Here is a 20,900-nt window from a genome sequence, read left to right on the forward strand (position 1 = left end):
CAGCAATTCTTCAAATAAAACCCCAAGTTTTTTTTAAATTGAGCTCCCAGAAAATGAAACTGCGACCCATCATTTCTCCTTTTACAGTTCCCTCCCTCATTCATTTAATTTCCTTGAACTTTTGCAGTGAAACACGGCCAGTGATTGTGTGGGCAACAGCCTCGTTTGCTCTGCAGTTCCAGTTTATGCTTTTGTCTGGGATTGTCCCATGTGCTGAGTGTAGCAAGAATCTGGTACAAAAATTGCATACATTTTTTGGTTTAGTTGCATTTTTTTAATTTATTTTTTATTTAAAGAGTGTATTCTGATCTTTATTCACACAGGGACTGAATTAGGATTTTCTGGACAACTTTAGTTCTAGTATTTCCATATCTTCCCAATATTTGACTTCACAAAATGAGTAAATTTTTCTTTCACAGGAAAAAAAAAAAGATGGCTTATTTTCAGCTCTGTACATGCAGGGAAGTGAAAATGTTAATGTATTGCTCTTGGAGATATTAATGCATTCTTAAATCTTTCAAAAGATTTAGAATAAATCGGCTATTTTGCCTGAAATATATATCCATGGCAAGTGCTTTTGAGATTTGTAAACCTTTTAAAGCTCTGTTTATATGAATTAGCTCAGGAAACTATTGCTTGTTCTATATTTTTATTTAAATAAAGTATAATAATTTGTTTAAGTCAAAATTTTATTAGTATAAGGGGATCTGTAGAACTGATTTTGTCAGTGCACTTTGGTGTTCTGGAAAAGACTGCATTATGTGCCATAGAAACCTTGAGAAATGGTAAATTGAAGCGATTCTAGCTATTGTTTTCATTCCTCTCCATCCTTATTTGAAGTAATTTCAAATCAAGAGCTTATTATTTTACATACAAAACCACGTAAGAATTTCTCTTGAAAAATTCTTTTTGTTACACAATTGTTTTAATTTCAGAACATGCTATATAAGGGCTGAGTTAAGATTTTTATACACAATATTAAGAACACTTCAAATCATTAAACAGATGTTTATGACTGCATTATTAGGGTAGTGAGTAGAGCATGATTTGGGGGGACAAAATAGAGGTCTTTTGAATCATCCATGTTTTGTTCATAAATCATCTGGTGTCACAAATTTTCCAAGGAACACTAATCAGTTTAATAGAAACTGATTTTTCTTGCTTTTCAGGAAGTCCACTTACTCCCACTCCTCCAACTCCCCAAAACTAACATGATGTGAATGAGATTACACAGTTATATTTTTGTATTACCTTTTATTTAAGATGTTTTTACTCCTCAAATCTTTGACTAATATTTTCATAGTAATTTAAAAGAATTTCTAATATGTTAAAAAATACAATACTCAATTGGCATTGCAGCTGATAGGTGTCAACGCAATAACGTAATATCTATTTGTGCTGTTCTGAATTGAGATGGGGTCCTCTGCTTGCTTCAGCTTGGCATAAGAATCTGGGAGGGTTGTGCAATGTTAAGAGGAAAGAAAATCTGCCCTATGACTTTAGTAAGGTGAGTCCAGTGGCTGGGTTTATTGTGTAGTTCAGCACAGGCTGTCTTGTAATCTGCAAGTTCTTGAGCTACTAAGGAAATTCACTTGTAAAAGAAAGATGCTACATGTCCAGATGCCATATGATACGTAACTTGTTCCAAAGCAGTTTAACAAATAAAGATTTAAAGATTAAATTCTCAATAGTTTGTTTGAATGATAATGAGAAGAATGTCACTTCAACTTGGAAGTGTTTGAGAAGAGTGTATGCCAAAGATGAAAGTGTACTGTTTAGGGTTATAAAAGGAGTGTAACAATGAATGGAGGTATGAAAGTAAGAGAAAGAATAATTAGGCTAAATATTGGGAGAAATTTCAAAACTATTTCAGTAGGCTTCAGTGAAGCTATGCTGATGAGTTCTAGCTAAGATACTGGCTTAGTCTGTTCTTCTTTTGTACTCTGAGGAAAAAACTTTCATCTTCTAGAGCTGGTCAATACAGAAAGATATGAAGGTGTGGGAGCAAATTAAAATGATGAAGATTTTGAGATCTGATTCCATTTGCACAACTTTCTTCTTTTGCAAAATAATAAATATTGCAAATCCTATTGATTTTGTTACTTTGCTAATACATTCTTGATAAGAGACAGGAAGGTAAGTGTATCATTCTCCTTTATTTTATCAATTCATGTAATCTGTTGGCCAGGGATTGCAAGGAAATTGTGCTCTCCTTTCCCTATCACTGATTGCTGTTGTGTAAAGCCTGAGACTCTCTTTTGCCAGTATTATTTGTTCACCTGAGAAGTAAATAGAGGTGCACATACTTAGGAAATAGGTGATTACATATAATATACAGTATACTATCATTGTAATGCAAATAAGGCAATAATGTGTGTGTACTTGGATGAATACAGCCAATCTAACAGTAAAATACAGCTTATAATGGAATGGAAACTTTAAGTAAAGGAATGAAAGGTACATCTAATTTTGACAGACTTACAACATTTTTCTTTTCTACTGATATGCCAAAACATTGTACCCAAGCAATTACACTGACATTTGAGAAAGCTCCTTTTGACATACATAGTGTATCGTCTAGTGCAGTGTTCATGAAATTAACATTTTCCTGAAGTAATCATATACAATTAAGTGACCAAATAGTTCTGAGGCAATACAACTGTATTTCATAAGAACTAAATATATTTCTTCACACTGATCCTGCATGTTTTAGTTGAGCAGTCATTAGCATGTTTATAATGGTTCTAATTTAGCACAACATTTTCTGAATTTTATCCTTGAGTCATTTACAAATTGTTCATATTGAGTAAACAAAGGAAACAGATTGCATTTTATACTTAGTAATTTATCTGAAAGAAGAGGGGAGGGTTAATTGTCTGAAAGTTTTGCTCTGTTTGGGGAAGTGATTCTAGTCTTGCATTGCTTGGCACACAATGCCTTTTTCCCTCTGTTCTGGGGGAAAAAAAAAAAAAAGAAAAAAAAGAATGGAGGAGTGAGTAAAATGAAAAATTAGGAGAAGGACAAGATTTGCCACTCCCAAAGGGGAGTGTGGAGCAGAACTGGAGCTGGCACGAGATTATCTAAAACAGTTGGTGCATTCCTTAATGATCAAGTGCTTGAGAAGTCCAGCTCGCTCTCACAGAGCATCTGTGTTGATGTTTATATCAGTGCCTTGCTGTATGGGAAAAGTATGCTTTCTCTTGTTGCTTTTCTAAAAATAGTGCGGCATATAGCATTGTATGAGTTATTTTAAGAGAACAAAAACATTTGCAAGGTTAAAGGTTCTGTTTTTTAATAAATAAATAAAAATAAATGTCAGAACTGTATCTTTGGTTATTCCTTCCCTGAAATTAAAACTCCTTTTTATCTGGAGTTTTGCACTGAGCAAGTGCTTTTTGCACTAGAGAATTCCTGTTGGAACAAGCCATTTTAGGTGGAATTGGTACAAGCTTCAGTTTTTCCCGCTAGCCACATCACAGAAAGCAGGTCTGGAAATCAGTCCCAGTTAAATTCCAGTGTTTCTGTTTCAGATGTCTGTTGTTCCATGCAAGATCTAGACCATTCAAGTAGTGCAAATGAATTCAGAGGAAAACCAGAACATTTTAATGCCTAATTATTTTTAGTGAGCTTGGAGAGTTTTAATTAAAAGTTAAGAGAGCTCTCCAAGCTCTTAACAGTTCTAATTTTATCATATTGTGAAAATCTTGTCACTGTGAAAAACTGTACAGCAGTTAGCAGGTTTACCTGGTTCCCTGTCCTAAACAAAACTGCAATGTTAGGTAGACAGATCTCAGTTGCATTTCTTTTATTGCTTTTGCAAGAAAACATCTACTGTGAGATGTCTTTTGCATATAATTGTATTTAGAAAGGCTTCTTTGCCCTTTTTCTGTTTTTCTTTCTTTCTTTTCCTTTTTTTCTTTTACAGTATTGACTACAAGTTGCCCTGAGAATCAGAACTGAGTTCTAATTCATGATCAGAAATGTGCTAGGTGCTCAACAAAACCCTTGTGAGATATTCAATCTCTGCCAGAAGTGCCACAGTCTCAACAGCTAAGGCAGACAAATAGGCGGGTAGAAGTGAGTCAACATAAGAGGATGAAGTAAGCAACTGGCCAGGATTACTTAGGTCCTTAACAGCAATATATAGAATTTAGGAGTGATTTTTATGGTAATTTGCACTAAATGTAGCAAAGGAATTAACAGGTTTTCCTATTCTAAATGTCATGTGGCTCATTTTTGTGTTCTGATTTTTGTTTTACAAGAACTTGGCTTTTGAAAGCTTATTACATGAAGAAAATCTTGAAAAGTTGGACAAGGAAATCACTTCACTGGTCAACAGCATGTCTGAAATGCCTTATATTTTAATTTTCTGTTAGAACCTGAGAATTAATTACTGTATGAGAACAGTATGGAAATTGAGCAGAATGAGATGAGATTCTCCTGACCTGCCTCTTTACTGACAGCAAGATTGAAGCTGCTTATGAGCAAGAGACAGTGGCAGTACATTGCAACCATGGATGTTAAGCCTTCAGGCTGATTTTTGATTAGTTTTGTATTGTTGCTGTCTCTTTTTCTTTTATTTAAAGTTTATTGAAACAGAAAAGGATAATTTGTGTTTGAAAGAAGAAAAAAAGTAACTATGGCAACCAAGAATCTATTTTAGTAACATTACACAAACTTTACATCCTTAGATTAAAACAGAATAAATAGTACCATCCAGCAGTTATATTTCTGATAGTTGTGGTTAAATTGTATTTTTATTTCTCAAATAATGAATGTAAATGTGAAGTCCTTAATTTAATTTTGAACCGTTAGAAGATTATAAAATTGTTTTCTTTCAAAGTGAATTAAATTAACCTTTTGCCTTTCCCTTTGATACCAAAATACTAGAGTTTGTATATATTTTTAAAATATGTAATATGAAGTATGAAAATCAGGAAATATTTTTATGACATACATCTGGGGTAGGTGGTTCTTCAAGGAGTCTTCTCACAAAAGGCATGGAAGCAAGCTGGTGTCATGCACTCAGAGCTGAATCAAAAGTCTCAACAAAGGTGTATTAAAACTCATCACTTGATTTTTAAAACATACTTAGTTTTCTGAATAATTCGCAGTATTTATGCATGAGCCTAATAATAGCACCAATGGACCTTGTGTTTTAGTTTAATTCTAATTAACAAACACAAGGGTAAGTCTGAATTATGCTTGACATTTATTCAGGAATATTTGTAAAGTACTGATTTTATATAGGCTTTTCTACTGTAAACAGGATTTAGTATTCTGTAAAGATTACTGAAGCAAAATTTCTTCTTTTAAATGGCTGATGATGGATTGTGGTGGTGGTATTATTTTAGATGTCAGATTGTTAGCTTCACCTACTTGAGCAATGTACATTTGCATTTGAGGAATAGGGAGGGATGCGTAAAGGGAGCAGGGCAACCAAATACTAGCCACTGTAATGGTTATTTGCAGCTTATTTGGTTTTGAGGGAAACTGTGCTTCTCCTGCAGTAGTAATCCAGTGCATTAGGCCTTGTATGCACACAAATGTCTCTCACAAGGGGTTCATAGTCTCATTTAACATTCTTTCAAAGAAAAAAAACCAACCACACAACACTTTTTCTCTAACTAATATTTCATAGATGCTGACAGGGTCATTCCACCTGTGCTGTTTTTCTCATGATATTGACTTGAATAAGGCATTTAAACTCATTTGATGAAGGCTGATCCAAAAGACACCTTTTCTCCTTTGGTGAAGCTGAAGGCAAATAAATGTCATGAGAGTAATTTAGAGAATATAAAACATGAGAGATGGAGGAACTTTATTACGTATTCCTAAAGCTTGCAAAAATAACATCTTTCTATGTTTAGCAGCATCTACTAAATTGTAATGATGTTTAACTATAGACGATATTACTGAAATAGAGATGAAGATGCTACTAATTCTGTTGTATTGTTCTAAAAAGCAGAAAAGAAGTTTATCCTCCTCCTACTGGTTATAATCAGGTTTTAGAACAGTATCTGCCTCAGTACACCTGCGTTCTCTTCTAATTCCTCTACCTTGTCTTTCCTGGTGCCTCTTTCCTTGAGATGTAACAGTTCAGATGCAGTTAGAAATATGTCACCTGTACTGCTATACCTTTGACTGAATTATATTTCTGTATTGTTTATGAACTTGCTATGTGCTTGCAGTCATTATTAATAAATCAATGTGCTTTTTGTCTTCTGTCACAAAGTAATGTGTGTATTCAGAAAGAATTGTATGCAAAACAAGTCATGTTTTAGAACCCATCAGTAATAATTATCAGTTTGCAGTATTGTTACAACATGTTTTGAGGGAAAGCTTATTATAAAAGAAAGAACAAGGCACTGCACAGTAGCAAGAATAAGACAGTTCAGTTGATCACTGGTGTAGGTGTTATAAATATGCCAGTCTGTACTATAGTGTTTTATTAAGTCTCAAAAAGTCAAAGCTGATTTGAAATAATAATGTCTGACAGTCAGTGCTTTGAAGTTTTGCTGCTGCACTCTCACATTTAGGCTTTTATGTGTGACTTTATCATAAAAAAAAAAAATACACACAAGGCATGAATGCTTTTCTTTATTTTTTTTTTAAATCTGTATTTCAAAGAAAGTAATAGGAGCTACTTCAGTGAATTAAGAGGCTTAAAACAAAAGGAACAATCAATGAGGATATGTGCAGGCCACTATAAGGTCATACAGTATTCATGTAAGCTATAGCTGGGGTTGGTAACTTGTTGAAGACTTAATAAGTGAAATTAAAAAAGAAAAAAAAAGGAAAGAAAAAAGGGAGAATAAGGAAGAGACGAGGCAAAAGCTATCCTTGAGAGGAACAAGATGACTTTCATTCAGTCGGAAGAGTTTGAGAGCTTGGTTGTGATAGCTAATACACTCGTTCTTCATCACCATCGTGCAACAAAGAGCTGGATTCCATCCATTCCATGACTGATTGATTACCCAATGGACAAATGTTAATTCTTTTCATCAATGCTTTGTCATTGTGGAGAGATCCTTTTCGTCTAACACCTAGGCTTTTTTTTTTTTTTTCTCAGTTGTTCCCCCCCCCCCGCTTATATCCCGCTTTCAATATCCTCTTCTTATTCACCGTTGCAAAACTGTCACATTTAACAAGATTCTCACAGTACTTTAAACTCTTTTAGTTTACAATTAAAATTGCTAACAAAATATGTAATAAGCCATGATATTAAATAATACTCAATGATTTAATTTAGTCATCTCAGTCTAATTACACTTAACCTGTTTGCTGCCCTTGAAAGAAAATTTTTCCTAGTTCTTAAGAGAAGAATATAAAGTATGAGGGACTGTGTGTTCTTAATATAATAAATTGATATAGTACAACTTCCTGAATTTGATCTTACATGTGTCAGTAAATAAACTACTTTGCAGCATAAGCCCAACTGTCAGTGACAAGAGCTTAAAATGTACAAATGCTAATTTTTTTTTTTTTTCTTTTATAATTGTCTTTAACAAGAATCTGTGAATTTTGAAAATGTTGGGATCCGCAAGGTTTTGGCATGGTGCTGAAGCAGAGCCTCAGTGCAGGAGAGTGATGCAGTGCAGATGTGAATTTGGGCCTCTTCAATGTGCAGGGCTGGATTCTGAGTTGATGTTTTGTTTCTATAATGAATCAAAGCAGATAATGAATCAATATGGATTAAGCTGTTTTACTGATATCAGAAGATATCTTTCTAGATTTTATTTGTATGTAAAAATTAAATTCCAGTATGGAAAATAGAAAAAAAATCCTTTTCTGATTCACAAATCTTTTAAAACTGTGTGCCTGTGAGTACAGAATACAAAACTTGAAGGGAGATATTCCTTTCAAGTCTAAGCCTTTATATTTAGTTTTGTGTCTAATGTGGAAGACCTCAGAGAGTGTTAGCACATATCATTATTTTAAATTCTAAAAATTATGCAGATTTAACTTGCTAATAGAAAATTTACAGCAATTTCAAAAGAGCTATTTCTACAATGTTATAAAAGTTTATTAAAAGGCTCTTTGTGTGTTTTGGTAATCTTCCCAATAACAAAATATAGTAGCTCTAAATCATGCAGTCATATCTATAACATGAACTTCGTCTGGGGGAGGAATATTTAAAGAAATGTTTCTTATGGATTTTTTTCAGTCATTTATAGAGATAACAATTGTAACTAGCAATGTGATCATAGCAAAAAGGTGTCACACAGATAGACCTGTTTTCCATTCCAGTTCTTTGGTAGTCTGTCTTTAGAAGCGTGTTTTTTCCCCTTATGTGATATAAGAACAGTACAGATAAATATGTGTGTTCTTAAGAACAGTAAGAGAAGAAAAGCAACTGCTTTTGAGGAAGGTATTTTATCAATTCCAGTGATATGCTAATTGTTTCTTTTTTTAAAAAAGAGTATTTTTCCTTCTTTGTACAAATTGAGGAAAATACCTTTTTTAAAAGCAGCAGAAAACACAACTTACAGCAACCATCAAAATAAAACTCTAAATCTTTTTTTTCAGGGATGAGGGGTCTGAAATTTTGGCAGGGGAGAAGCACAGAAGCATCTTTTTAAACTAATGATGATATCACAAAAAAGACAAATTATAATGTTCTATTGATAATTGATGGTTATTTCTTGATTCTTCTATTATCAGGCCAGAACTCATAAAAGTAATAAATGCCTGTTATTGTTAAAAGTAAATTGTTATTATATAACAAATATTTTAACACTGCCTACTGCAACTTACAGCTCCTTAATTTTGTCTCTTTCATAGAAATATATAATTAGTAAATAAGTTAGCTTTTCTACTGAAATATTACTTCAAAAACATTTACAAGCTGTGTTGTCTTTCCACGGAGGCTTGCCACAGTGAAAATGTATTGCAATTAAAACCTGATCTTTGATCTTTTGGTAGTTACAGTTTGGTTTACTTTCAACTGGTTTTAGGTCTCTTTCCTCAGTTGTTTGTTTGTTTGTTTTATATGAGTGATGCTAATGTGAATTTTGAGGCTGAAAATACTTGAACCCTAAAATATGGTTTGCCATATGACCTTTTTCTTCCCTGCACTTCTTCCTAAGACTTTAAATCCTCTTTTTGTGACCTCTTTGAATGCTTCTCCTCCCTCTGAGCATTTTTGGAATCCTCTGAGATGAAACAAACTATTAGCCATTGCATCGATATGATCTGTGTTGCCATCATTAATCTGGGTTTTTTACTTTTGTTTTCACTTGTGTGAGTACTTCTGCTGGGGTGCTGACATGAGAATTTGAGCCACAATTTGGCCTTAATCTGCCAGTAATTAAGCAGCAGATATGTTAGGCTGAATTCTGTCTTCTTGTACCTGCTAGTGTTAATCTGTTACTGGAGTGGCATCGGTATAAATGTTTAAATTTGGAACTTTATTAGTTATTTACAAAGCATTGTGTAAATTGATCTCCTTACACAAACAGCAGCTTGCTATGAGAGTTTCTAACAAGCAAAGGTATATGGCTATTCCCAGTGTATTCACTAAGAAAGAAGGTGCTTACCACCACCCGTGGTGGTATGTGGCCTTATAATGGGAGGCTTTTTGCTAAGATTCATTTAAGGGATAGGGTTGCCTTTAAATGTTTTTGGCATCTTGCTAAACTGTCCCTAAGGGTTTTCAAGCAGTTTAGCATAGGGGCTTTTGATGAGTCTGTCTACTAATAAAAGTAAATGCACAGTGTTTAATTGAGATTCTATTATTACTAACTAGGAAGGAAAAATAAGTGTTCAATTTTGTGTAAAGTTTTCTTGATAATTGTTTATAAATCTCAATTGCGGTTCTTAAATTCATAGAAATCTGGATCACAACTTCAGCCATAAGGATTTCCATCTTAAAAATAAACTTAAACTTCAGAGCCAATTAGTTTAATTGAGGATACAAAAAAAAAAAAAAAAAAAAAAAAAGATTTTATTGAAATATGCTCAGTATCAAATTTTCTGGTGGAATTGGGGTCTGATCATAGGAAACTCACTGAGGCCAATCTTCTGCTTTCCCCTAAATGTAATGATTTCAGCGAGTTTTGCCTACAGAAGGCCTCCCACATTTGGGCAAAGATTTGAAATATATTCTGAACTTCATGTTATGAAAGCCCATCTTCTAATCATTGCATGTGGTTTATAGTGAACTGAGAAAATTTCTGATACTGTGAACATCCAATATGTAAAGTGCTTTTATGAATTCCATGGAGACATTATATGAATAACTTTTGCATTGACATGGGTATAAAAATGGTTTCAGATGTCACTGCCAAATTTCCAAAAAAAGCCTCTAGATCTTCATGTATAATTTTGAGTGTACAATCATTCTCAAATGAAAAAGACAGAATTTGTATATACATTGGCAATCTATGCGTGTAAATTGGCAGTTAGCATGCATAAATCCCAAATGAAGTTTTTCTTTCAATTAGACTCTTGTTAAATCCATAGTAACTCCATTAACCTCAGTGGAATTACTTTGGATTTAGAATCCAGTTAAATGAGAAGTCTGTTTGGCTACAAGTTCATTTCCCTCTGAAAACATGGTCTAACTATAACAGGGCGAACAGTTTTAAAATGAAGGTAGCAACTGTTTTCCTGATGTGTGAGAATATATTTGATTATTTGATAATTCTTCTTTTCCTTTATTATTTTTTGTTAATAGATTCATCCTGCATGGAAAAGCTACTCTCTAAAGACTGGAAGGAGAAGATGGAAAAATTAAACACAAGTGATCTCCTTGGTGAAATTAAAGGTACCTCGCTAGATCAAATTTTAAATGTTTGCATATATTTTAAATAAGGGATTGAGAATTCTTTAAGGTTAGTTCAGAATAAGTAGTAGAAATAGCAATCATAACTAGGGGCGTGTTGCTCCTTTCTGTCAACTCACCCTGTTTTTTAATGTTTGTCTTTGAGATGATCGATGTGACTGCCAAATAAATAGAGTATATCACAGTGAGTTATAGGCAGTATCAGAAACACCAGGTTAGTTATATTAGTTCATTGATATTATCTGTATCTCTGTGACCAGAAGAAAAAACATCTTGAAAACATGGAGTTACTCATACTTGGTACTGTTTCTTCCCAGTTGCATAAAATTTATCTAGAAACTACTTTCAGATTATAGAAGGGGTAACTGTGATTACTGTTCTAAATCTTTGATTCAAAATTGTGTGTGTGTGTGTGTGGGGGGAACCAAACTGAAAAAAAAAGGGAATATATTTCTATCTTCCTGCAATTCCTGTGGAGAAAGAGCAGCTCTGGATGAAATCTGGGTTCTACAGAAATCAGTGCAAGGTTTATTGTACATATAGGCAGTACTTTCCAGCATTTCCAGGATTTGTTAAACCAGTGACATAGTGAAAGTGGAATTATCTTGGCAGTTAAGTACTATGTAGAAAATTTGAATTGTTTTTCCCTACCAATCGATTCTTCCATGGATTTTTTTATTGAGAAGAAATTTAGAGTTATTAATTAAGGAACAAATTAAAAATGTGGCATTTTATGCTGTGAGAACGGATCATAAGGCATAATTTTATTAAATTGCAACTAAAAATATATGTAAACAAAGAATCACGTGCATCATATTAATAAATATTTACTAGTTTAAAAAAAATGTATATACTATTAGATGAAAATTGATGCTTAGGATTTGATGTGTCCATGAAGGACACGTAAGATAGTTAAATTTTGCTGTTATGCAAACAGGTGAAAATTGGCTCTTTTTAATAAGCTATAATTGGTTCTGTCTGATAATTCAGGACCAAAATATGTTGGATTCTCTGTTTAAATTTTTTGGGTATAATTATGAGAAGTGTATATTTGCCAGGTAGGAGATCCTGTAGTAAGGTCAGTGCTAGAAATACAATATGCAGTTTTACAGGAACATAAAATCCAACAAAATTATTTCTAGAAATCACATTCTATTTAAAGCCATATTGTCTCCTAATAGTGTGAAAATCATTGAATGCTAGTTTGTCCATTAATTGTACAATATAGCTACTTAGACTTTAAATAGAAACTACTTGAATACTATTAGTGAATCAAAATTAAAAGAGGTAGGAATCTCTAACAATGCAGAATAATGTTCTTTATTCTTTCATATGGCACAAAAAGCTTTCATTTATTAAAAAAACCAACAAAATAAAACAAAACCCAACCAACAAACAAACAAAACAGAAACGAGTTTGTTTTTCTGGACTTATGTTGTTCCTTCCATTTTCTTAGGATATATATTCGCTGAAGAGTTAATGGGTAGAACTCTTTTCTCCTAACTTTTTCTCATCTAGTTACAAAGTATTCTCAAATTTGGGGGAGCTTGCAACTTGTTTTACTTGTTAACCTGTGTAAGGATCATCTGGTCAGGCTCCCAGATTTATGTATTGAGGATCATTTAGTTTCCACAACTTCCTCATCCCTAGAAACCCGTCCTTAAGGGACCTTAGGTCTGCAGTATTCCACTCTGCTACTAGTTGACTTCCAGCAAAATGCAATACTGAATCTTTGCTATTGCAGCTGCATTTAATATTTGCTGTGAACAGGCAAAAATACAAAAAGGCAAACACAAAAAATACAAGATAAAACATATTTGCTGTTCTGTTGTGCTTTGCACAGGCTTTCCATAGCAGAAGTAGTCTGAATTAGGACTCCTTTCCTTTGGTCTCCCAAGCCAGTGGCTAAGCCACTGTCTCCACCTGGTTATCTCCTAGCTGATAAAATCATTATCAACCTAATAACCTGGTATTAACTCATATTAACATTTGTGTGCCTTAAATCTTCTCAGAGAAAAAGAAAAAAAAAACCCAACACCATAGCCCTTGGCAGCATGAAAACTCGATTACAAGAAGGAAATAAAGCAAAGTAGGGAAAACAGCGAGAATTTTTAATCTGTCAAGGAAGCATACTTAAAAAAAGAAAAAAAAAAAAATCTTTTTAGTATTCAAGGTGGTAGATTTCCAAATCATGAAGTTCATTTTCATAGTGATAAATGAATTTCCAGTCAGGTAACTGCCAGGGCATGCGGAGGTCTCTGAAAGAATTATTTTTTAAAATGTGTTATCTTTTGGAGGTCAAATATTTTTTTCCTTTATTTCCATTAGATTCTAAATCAATTTGTTTATCTGGCTGATACTTTTGGCTTTTGTGCAGTCTTTCTGCTCATATTACTGAGAGCCTAACTTAAAGACGTGAAGTGATGCAGTAAAAATAAATAAATGAGGTCATTGATTATAAAACAGTGAGGTGTGGTCCTGTGAGGAGCTGCTCTTTGCACTGACTGTTACTGGGAGTTGTTTATTTTAGAGAGAAGGCATTGTTCTTGCTAAGGATAACCTGACTACGTATTCTTTCTCTCTCTGCACAACTACAACTCTCCCCTCTTCAGTGAAAGACTGGCATGTTGGTCGTGGGAAGGCAGTACACTAAGAATCAGTGCCAGAAAAAAAAGGATGAAAGCAGAAAAAAAAAAAAGTACCATTGACACAGACTGATTCTATGCATGTTTGGGAAGCACATCGTAGAAAAGAAAAGATAATTGGCTGAGAGAAACAAATAAAAATGGTATTTTCTAGCTTTACCTTCTATATTTAGAACACAATAGTGTTAATCAAGATATAATCATAAACAATATCTATTAATTTAAACAATAGAAGCCAATACAAATGTAACAAGCAGTGAATCATTTATTTTTTTCTCTAAGTGGGATTGTTCCTGTTCACAATTACTCTTGCATAGTATGCTTCATTTTTAAAACTGCTTTTTTCTGAGTTTCTTTATTAGGATTTCAGTTATTGATAATGGTCCAGATTCTTCCTTGAATTCCAGCCAAGCAAGCCATTGACTTAAGGGAGGCTGCGTGAAACTCAGAGGAGCATTTGGCAGAATGCTTTGTAGCCAAATTCCAGTGGTTAAAAAAGTCTGCTTTTTCATTTAATATGTTTATAAATGAAACATACAGGTCAAATTTTCAGAGGTCTATGAAGCAGTAGAGCTGAGTTAAATGACCTGCTCACCTGGAAAAAGAAAAAAAACACAGCTGCTTAAGCAAATCATTTGATTGTATCATGTTTGCCAGTGTATGCATACAAATACATTTATTTAAGGTGTACAAGCAATTTGTTAAGCTTATGTCTGGCTTTTGCAGTGTTGTCTTTTGTATAAAAGTTAGGGTCAGGAAATACTTTTCATTCTGGTGTTTGTTATCATGTATTTGAATAAACAAAGTGACACAGGACTCTCTTCTAAATGTCCAGATATTTGGGTACAGAGTTCTGTCCTCACCCTCCCTTGCTGCATGTATTTCTGTTCCTTAGTTATCTAGTTTTTCTTCAGCAGCCACAGCTAGGCAGACTAGCATCATTTATCACTATACAGAGTCTGTTTTAAGTTTTCTGTTTCTGCTCCAAATATAAATCTCTGGAATAGCATAGTCTTGCATGCATCAGGCAGTTGTCCTACTGAAATAGACCGCAATGGTCTTTCTCAGCATGCAGGGTCTTTGAAGATCAAATAAGAAGGGTCAGTCTTTAAGTAAATTAGGCAATGATGTTATCATGAAAGGGTCAGAATTGGTCTAGCAGTCTTACAGAAGAGTGACTCCTGGGTCACTGGCTACTGTGTTGCAGGTTATTTCTCTGGCTTCCATTGGTGGTGTTTACAACTGGAACTATCTATATTTACAGGAATTGTGCCTTGAATGTCACATGCTGTCTTTGTACAGTATACTCTGTTTTGGGAAGCATAGCAATTGATGTCCATGGCTTTATCTGATATAGCAGGCTATTTGCGTTGTGTTTCCCATGCTTATTCAATCCCCTTTTGTATTTTCTACTTTATTAAAAAGAGTCTGAAACTCCTATTTCGTGTGATATGTTCACATTTAATGGCCTCAAAATATTTGGGTAGGTAAGAGGTAGCATTCCTGTTCCCTAGGAAATGTTAAATTTAGTAAAATGAAGAAACTCACTCACTTGATAGTCTCCTTGCAAGGTACACTATAAAAATAATGAAAAAAATTATTTGTACCCTGATATTAGAACACGGGAGAGATAGAAAGAGGTGTTTTCTGTAATAGTCTTGGAGAGAGCTCTGCATGAATGAGTCCTCGAGAAAGTTATGGTTTCTCTGTTTTTACAGTGAATTAATTTTTTTCGTAAAATATGCATGATTTACAAAACATTTCAAAATGCTATTTTTGCTTCCATTTTATAAAATATGTCTTCACAGATAAGCTTTTGGGTGTTTCTTGGTGCACTAGATCAAATGTGAAGAGCATTTTGAAGAAAATAAATCTGATGTTTTCCTGTAGCCCTGACCAACACTTTAGTTTGGATTTGCAGTAATTATTTCTCATTATAATTGCTGAAATTTCTTTCTCATGAAGTCTAAGGGTATATAATAGTCTGCCTTATAAATATGCATAAATAAATATATATAAGTCCTCTATCACGGAGGCACTCAGAGGTTTTTAATTATGTCACTTTGTATGGCTATAGACATTTCAAAGCTCTCCTTTGTGCTCTCTGTTATAAACATATTTTATTTCTTTTGAAGTCTGTGTGATATACATACTAGCAATTAAAAACCCAGCTCAGGCTTTGAGACACAAGGTCTTCTTAATTAAAACTCAAACAAAAGCTACAAGCAAACGCCCCACTGTATGATTAAGGTCTAAAGTGTTATGATACATTAGAATCATTGTTAACTGCTAGGATTTAAAAAATCAATACACAGGAAAAAGGATCAACTGGTTCCAATTAGTGAAACCAATGAAAGCATCCAACAAAACATAACAAAACTATGCAACCCAGAACCCCTACACCCAAATCCTTTTGAAAGTGGTCCTGATTAGAAATATACCACAGGCTATAAAGGGTTCTCATAATGTATTTATTATCATGATCCAGTGAAGTGATGTGTTTAGCTTCATATTGTAGCTCTCTAAATCAGAGAGATGTTTTTGTTTTGCCATTTCTCAAGTCATTAGCATTTTGTGTAATGTGTTACAAAAGCTACATTTCCAGGTCTAACCTGACCTTCTAAATTAATTGGTACCTTTTTGAGTGACTGAATATTTCATAAGCACTTTCAACAGTTAATGTTTGCATACTCTTTAGTCTGATTTGCTTGAAGAACGTAATGAATACCAAAATAAAAATATTTTTGTTAAACTTACCACACCCGCTTATATCAATTTTTTATGATTAAGATATTGATATAATTTGTTAGACTAATTGCTAGAGTGAAATAGATTAAACTATATGATCTTATGTCATCTTGACTTTTTTTAATATGACTTTTATCCAGATTATAACTTTTATCCAGATTATGGTACAGACAGAGGCTAGTTCTGTGGGCCTGCTCACTGTACATAGTGCTATTATTTAAGTTATGTACATGTAAGTCGTGACAGGGTTGAAGCTGTATTTCTTGAAAAAATAAAAATAAGTAGTAAATGTTTTCATTGCTCCGGTCTTTTGGTCAGAGGGTCATATTTCAGTTACACCTGTCACAATCATGCCTGCTTCTAATGTTGAAAGTTAATGATTATTACCATTTCTAGTTCTTAACATTCCACAACTATAAATTACATTGTAATCAACTTATCACATAAATCAAGTTCTCTATGTTGTTGAATACATTTTATAAATAATATCAACTAGGATGCATGCAGTATATTTCCTGGCACAAAATGAATTTGTTACTTACTGCAATCACATATATCTCTTTATTTTTTAGTTTACCAGTGTATTTTTCTAAGCTTAACAATTAAGGATTAAATATATGAATGCTGTACTACACTGAAATCAATGGGACAGCTCACTTACATGCTGTGTTCTTTGGAACTGTGTCCCAAATAGTGTACTGAAGAAACAGTATCAACTGTTTATGAGAAAAAGAAAGAAGAGGGATAACAATGCTGATAATAAGGAACTTGAAACAGCAATACATTTTTTTGACACATTAGAAATGATTGCCTTGTGAAATTTGATCCATTCTTCATTTGTAGAAATAGTGACAAGAAAAATGTATGGTATTAAAATGTGTTTATTTTTAAATGCCATTTAATTTATTAGCAGAAAAAGGGTTGAATGTAAACTGAAAAATTACAAGTAGGCTTTCTTCACTTTGTCTTCAAAAATTTGCCATTTTCTTCTGTAGGTAGGTTGTTCTGTATTTTATATATATATTTAATTTTCATTGTAGCAGTAATTGTTTTATTTAAAATATGCAGAGTGTTTAACTGAAGGCTTGTAGGTTGAAGGAGCTTATCACTACTTGGAACTTTAGGCCTTCTCTTCTGACCCTGGATGTCAGTGGCAAATTTCCGTCCCAGCTTAGTTGCCTACGAAGTTGCCTGCCTTTAGCAAAATAAAACTCCTACTGAAGAAGTACAACTTTGTATGAAAAAAACAAGTTCCTGTGTAGGAGTTCGCACTGCTAAAACAAGAGTGGAAGCTCCATTTCTTGTGTTTCACCAAGTGAAACAAGCTCTTGGCTTTTTGTTGCCCTAGACATCTAAACTCAAATTCTAACAAACTAATGACTGTAAGCATTTATGTAGAAAGATGCATATAGGTACGGTACTGAAAGGGCTGAAATTTTCTGGTCAGTTTGGATTCTGAGGAAACCTGTAGATGTATTTCATCAGTGCTTTGTTAAAGGAGCTTCACATTAAGGAAATCTTTGATTGAAGTGTCACATGTAAAGAACATACTATCCTGCAGTGTTCAGTCTCTATGGCGACTGAGCAACCTGCAGAAGGGTATAAGGAAAGGGCAAATACACAGTAATATTTCCTCAATATCCTCTTCCATTATCCCACAAAATATGATAAATAGGCTTCTTGATTCAGAAGTTGTACATTCAGGTTTAATGGCCCTTGATAGAATTATCATCTATGAACATATCCAATTGCTTTGGAACCCTTTAATAGACAGCTGGAATGTCTGTTGGGATAAGCTCAGCAGTTAACAATATGCTGTATATTTGAACCTAGTACTTTGTAGGTGTCCCCTAGATTTTGTATTATAATGGACAAGGAATGGTTGTTCCCTGTTCAGCTTCTCTGTTACACTACCTTCAGTTGTCTGTTCTCCAGGTTGAAAAGTAAATACGTATTTGTTTATTCCTGTTATGAAAGCTGTTCTGCATTTTGGTCATCCTCATCACCCCTATCTGCAGTTAGTTTGGAAAGAAATCTTTTGTGCAAAATATCTCTGTTCTGAGCAACTTCAAACTTTGGCACTGACTAATGATAAACTTTGCGGCAATCCTTTTCACCTCAGTTGGTTTTAAACTCCCTTTCTGAATAGGGAGTCTGTCTTGAAGCACGGTCTTGATGTGTGGATGTTGTGTGGTGATAGGAGCATCCTGATGACATCAGGTATCAGATTTTTATTTTTTTTTTTCTTAAGACATATGTAAAAATGCCTCACTGGGAACTTTACAAACTGTGAACCCACGGTGGTTCAGAAAGATCATCTGTAAAACTTGTGAAACCACTTGTGGGGGAAGAAAAAAAAGAGACAGCGCATTAATAGAAAAAAATGAAGAGCACGTTTGGGAAGCTCACATGCAACTGAGAACAGCAAGAAACTAATGTGCAACCTGACACATCCACTGCCTCAAAAGCCTAAGCTCAGTGGCAAATAGAAGAAATAAAAGGGTTGTCCTTGTTTTCTCTAAACAACTTGACCCTTTGGAAAAGGTTAACCATCAGTATTTTTTTCAAGAGGGCTTCATTTGTCTGTGTCACCTCACTTCAGATCTGACCAATGACATCTGACATTTTTCTGCCAAAGGGCAGATCCAGCCAAAGAAGTCTTATTTTGCTTCTTTTCGCCATCTCCTGCAAACACTAAAGTGATTTCAGTCTGATCAGGATTTCTTTGCTCTAATCAGGTCATTCATGATACTGCCTCCTCCCTGGTTAGTCGTTTGGTCTCAAGTCACTGTCTCCCTTCTGCCTCTCACACAAATATCTATTTTGGATTAAAGTAAATAATTTCTCTTTTCCACTCGCCCCATTTTTTGTTTGTCATTAGCTGTCACAATGAAATCTTGTTATAGATATTTTTTCTTACCTTTATTTCTTTAAATTGCTGTTAGTTTGACCCACATATCCTAATATTTACCTTGGTCTCTATTGATATGAATTAACCAAGTTTAATGTTAATCATGTGCTCATAAAAGTTCTTCAAGAGTTATATAAGATTAAGCTGAGACCTGCTCAATAGCTGTTTAAAATTTATTGCCCCATAGATAAGGGTAATGAGAGGCTAACACACTTGGGAATAAATCCTCATGTCTATTAAGATTTGTTTGAATAGGTTTCCATCACAACAGGTGCACAATTATTTTATGAGTAAAATATTATCAGCCTTCCAAATTAGTCAGGGCAAAATGCAAGTTGTCTGATTAAATAATCAAACCCAATACTTAAAACGCACTTGATTTCCACAGGAATTTTAAGATGCTAAGTCCCAGTCTATCAGTGAAACTGTGATTGTTTGCAGCATGCAAGTAGCAGCTTGTAGAGTATCCTGTTTGGTATGTTTTACATAATTCATCCTACATTATACAAGACAAAACCGCTTAAAAAGCATATAATAATAGGTTTTACTTCTAGTCAAACAATTTTAATCTACCAATGAAGGTATTATACTGTGCATTAAAATCAGAAAAAAGTGGGCCTCTAATGGAAAATAGTTTGAAAGTGTTCTGCATTCAATTAGGAGGCACATCAGTTTAGAAATACAACTCCTGTGTTGTTTTTTAAATAATTTAGTTTATGAAGGGGGAGGGGAAAAAAGAAATATCCTCTGAATCTGAAGCGCAGCATGCAGTGTGGAGATCACATATGTCCCCAGTTATAGAATAGCTCAGTAAACACAGTAACCCGGAGACACAAGAAATGGGTAAAATCTAAAACAGTAAGTTCACCATGAACGGAAAGCTTAGCAGTGCAGCTGTTAGGCGCAGATTAGATACAGGTAACTGTTTGTTTTCATATCTGAATCTGTTTGTCAATCAAGGAATGCTATGAATCAGGAGATGGGATCTCAAAGACAAAACCACAAAGTCAGAGACAGCATCTGGAGGAGCTCCAAGCCACAAAAATTAGGGAAGAAGCACAGAGGGAACAAAAACTGTAAATGCTTGCATGGATTCTGTCTCTCTATACATTGAATTTAAATAATTGTGTTGATACATCAGTAATAATAATTGCTGATAAAAATTATAGTCCTTATTTTGGGCAGCAATATGTTTTACTAAATGTGAAATTAAATGCAATTTATATTAATTAGGGATAATATGAAAGTATGTAAGTGGTTGACATTTCCGACATTCTTAAACATACTACTATGTATGTGAAGATACATCTTTTGCGTTTGTTTTGACTTGGAAATACTGTAGATTGATACAGGCCCTAGTGTGCTTTGTTGAAATAAGATCACAGTTCTAAATCTGAAGATCAGAAAATTGTTTATAGACAAGGTTCATTATACTTCGAAATTTAGTTATGGGATTTGATCATTGATGTAACTGTTTACTAGTAGTTCTCTAGAAGCTGGGATATAGTTGTATTACATATACTAAAAACCTACTGTTAAAATGCAGGTAGTGTACCCAAGTTGCAGGATTTCTAAGTCTGTATAGTGTATACAGACATTTTATGTAGGTTTGTGTAACTCAGATTTCTGAACATGGAAAAACTTACAGAGACGTCAAATTTTTATTTGTGATATGAAAGGAATACAAAGATTTATGAAGGAAGATAAAGAAAATGAAATTGGCATAACTGTTCTGTGGTTTGGGCTCTTTTTTTTTTAGATTCAAAGGATCATAGAGTTTCTTGTAACTGAACTTTTTAGCTTTGCTGCT

At 33.9% G+C, this 20,900-nt stretch overlaps 1 protein-coding gene across 19 annotated transcripts in view; it reads left to right on the forward strand.

Moving 5' to 3' along the window:
• The window catches only part of SOX6 (SRY-box transcription factor 6), a 371,657-nt gene that overhangs the window by 190,160 nt on the left and 160,597 nt on the right, over window positions 1-20,900 (forward strand). For all 19 annotated transcript variants that reach the window (XM_057418199.1, XM_057418198.1, XM_057418194.1 and 16 more), the window contains one exon: window positions 10,679-10,768. In XM_057418199.1, coding sequence (XP_057274182.1) covers window positions 10,679-10,768 — 90 coding nt within the window. The remainder of the gene's footprint in view (window positions 1-10,678; window positions 10,769-20,900) is intronic.

This window comes from Pezoporus wallicus, unplaced genomic scaffold (genome assembly GCF_028554395.1).
Source record: "Pezoporus wallicus isolate ANWC-B61680 ecotype Strahan unplaced genomic scaffold, APGP_CSIRO_Pwel_v1 contig_2025, whole genome shotgun sequence".
Classification (NCBI taxonomy): domain Eukaryota; kingdom Metazoa; phylum Chordata; class Aves; order Psittaciformes; family Psittacidae; genus Pezoporus; species Pezoporus wallicus.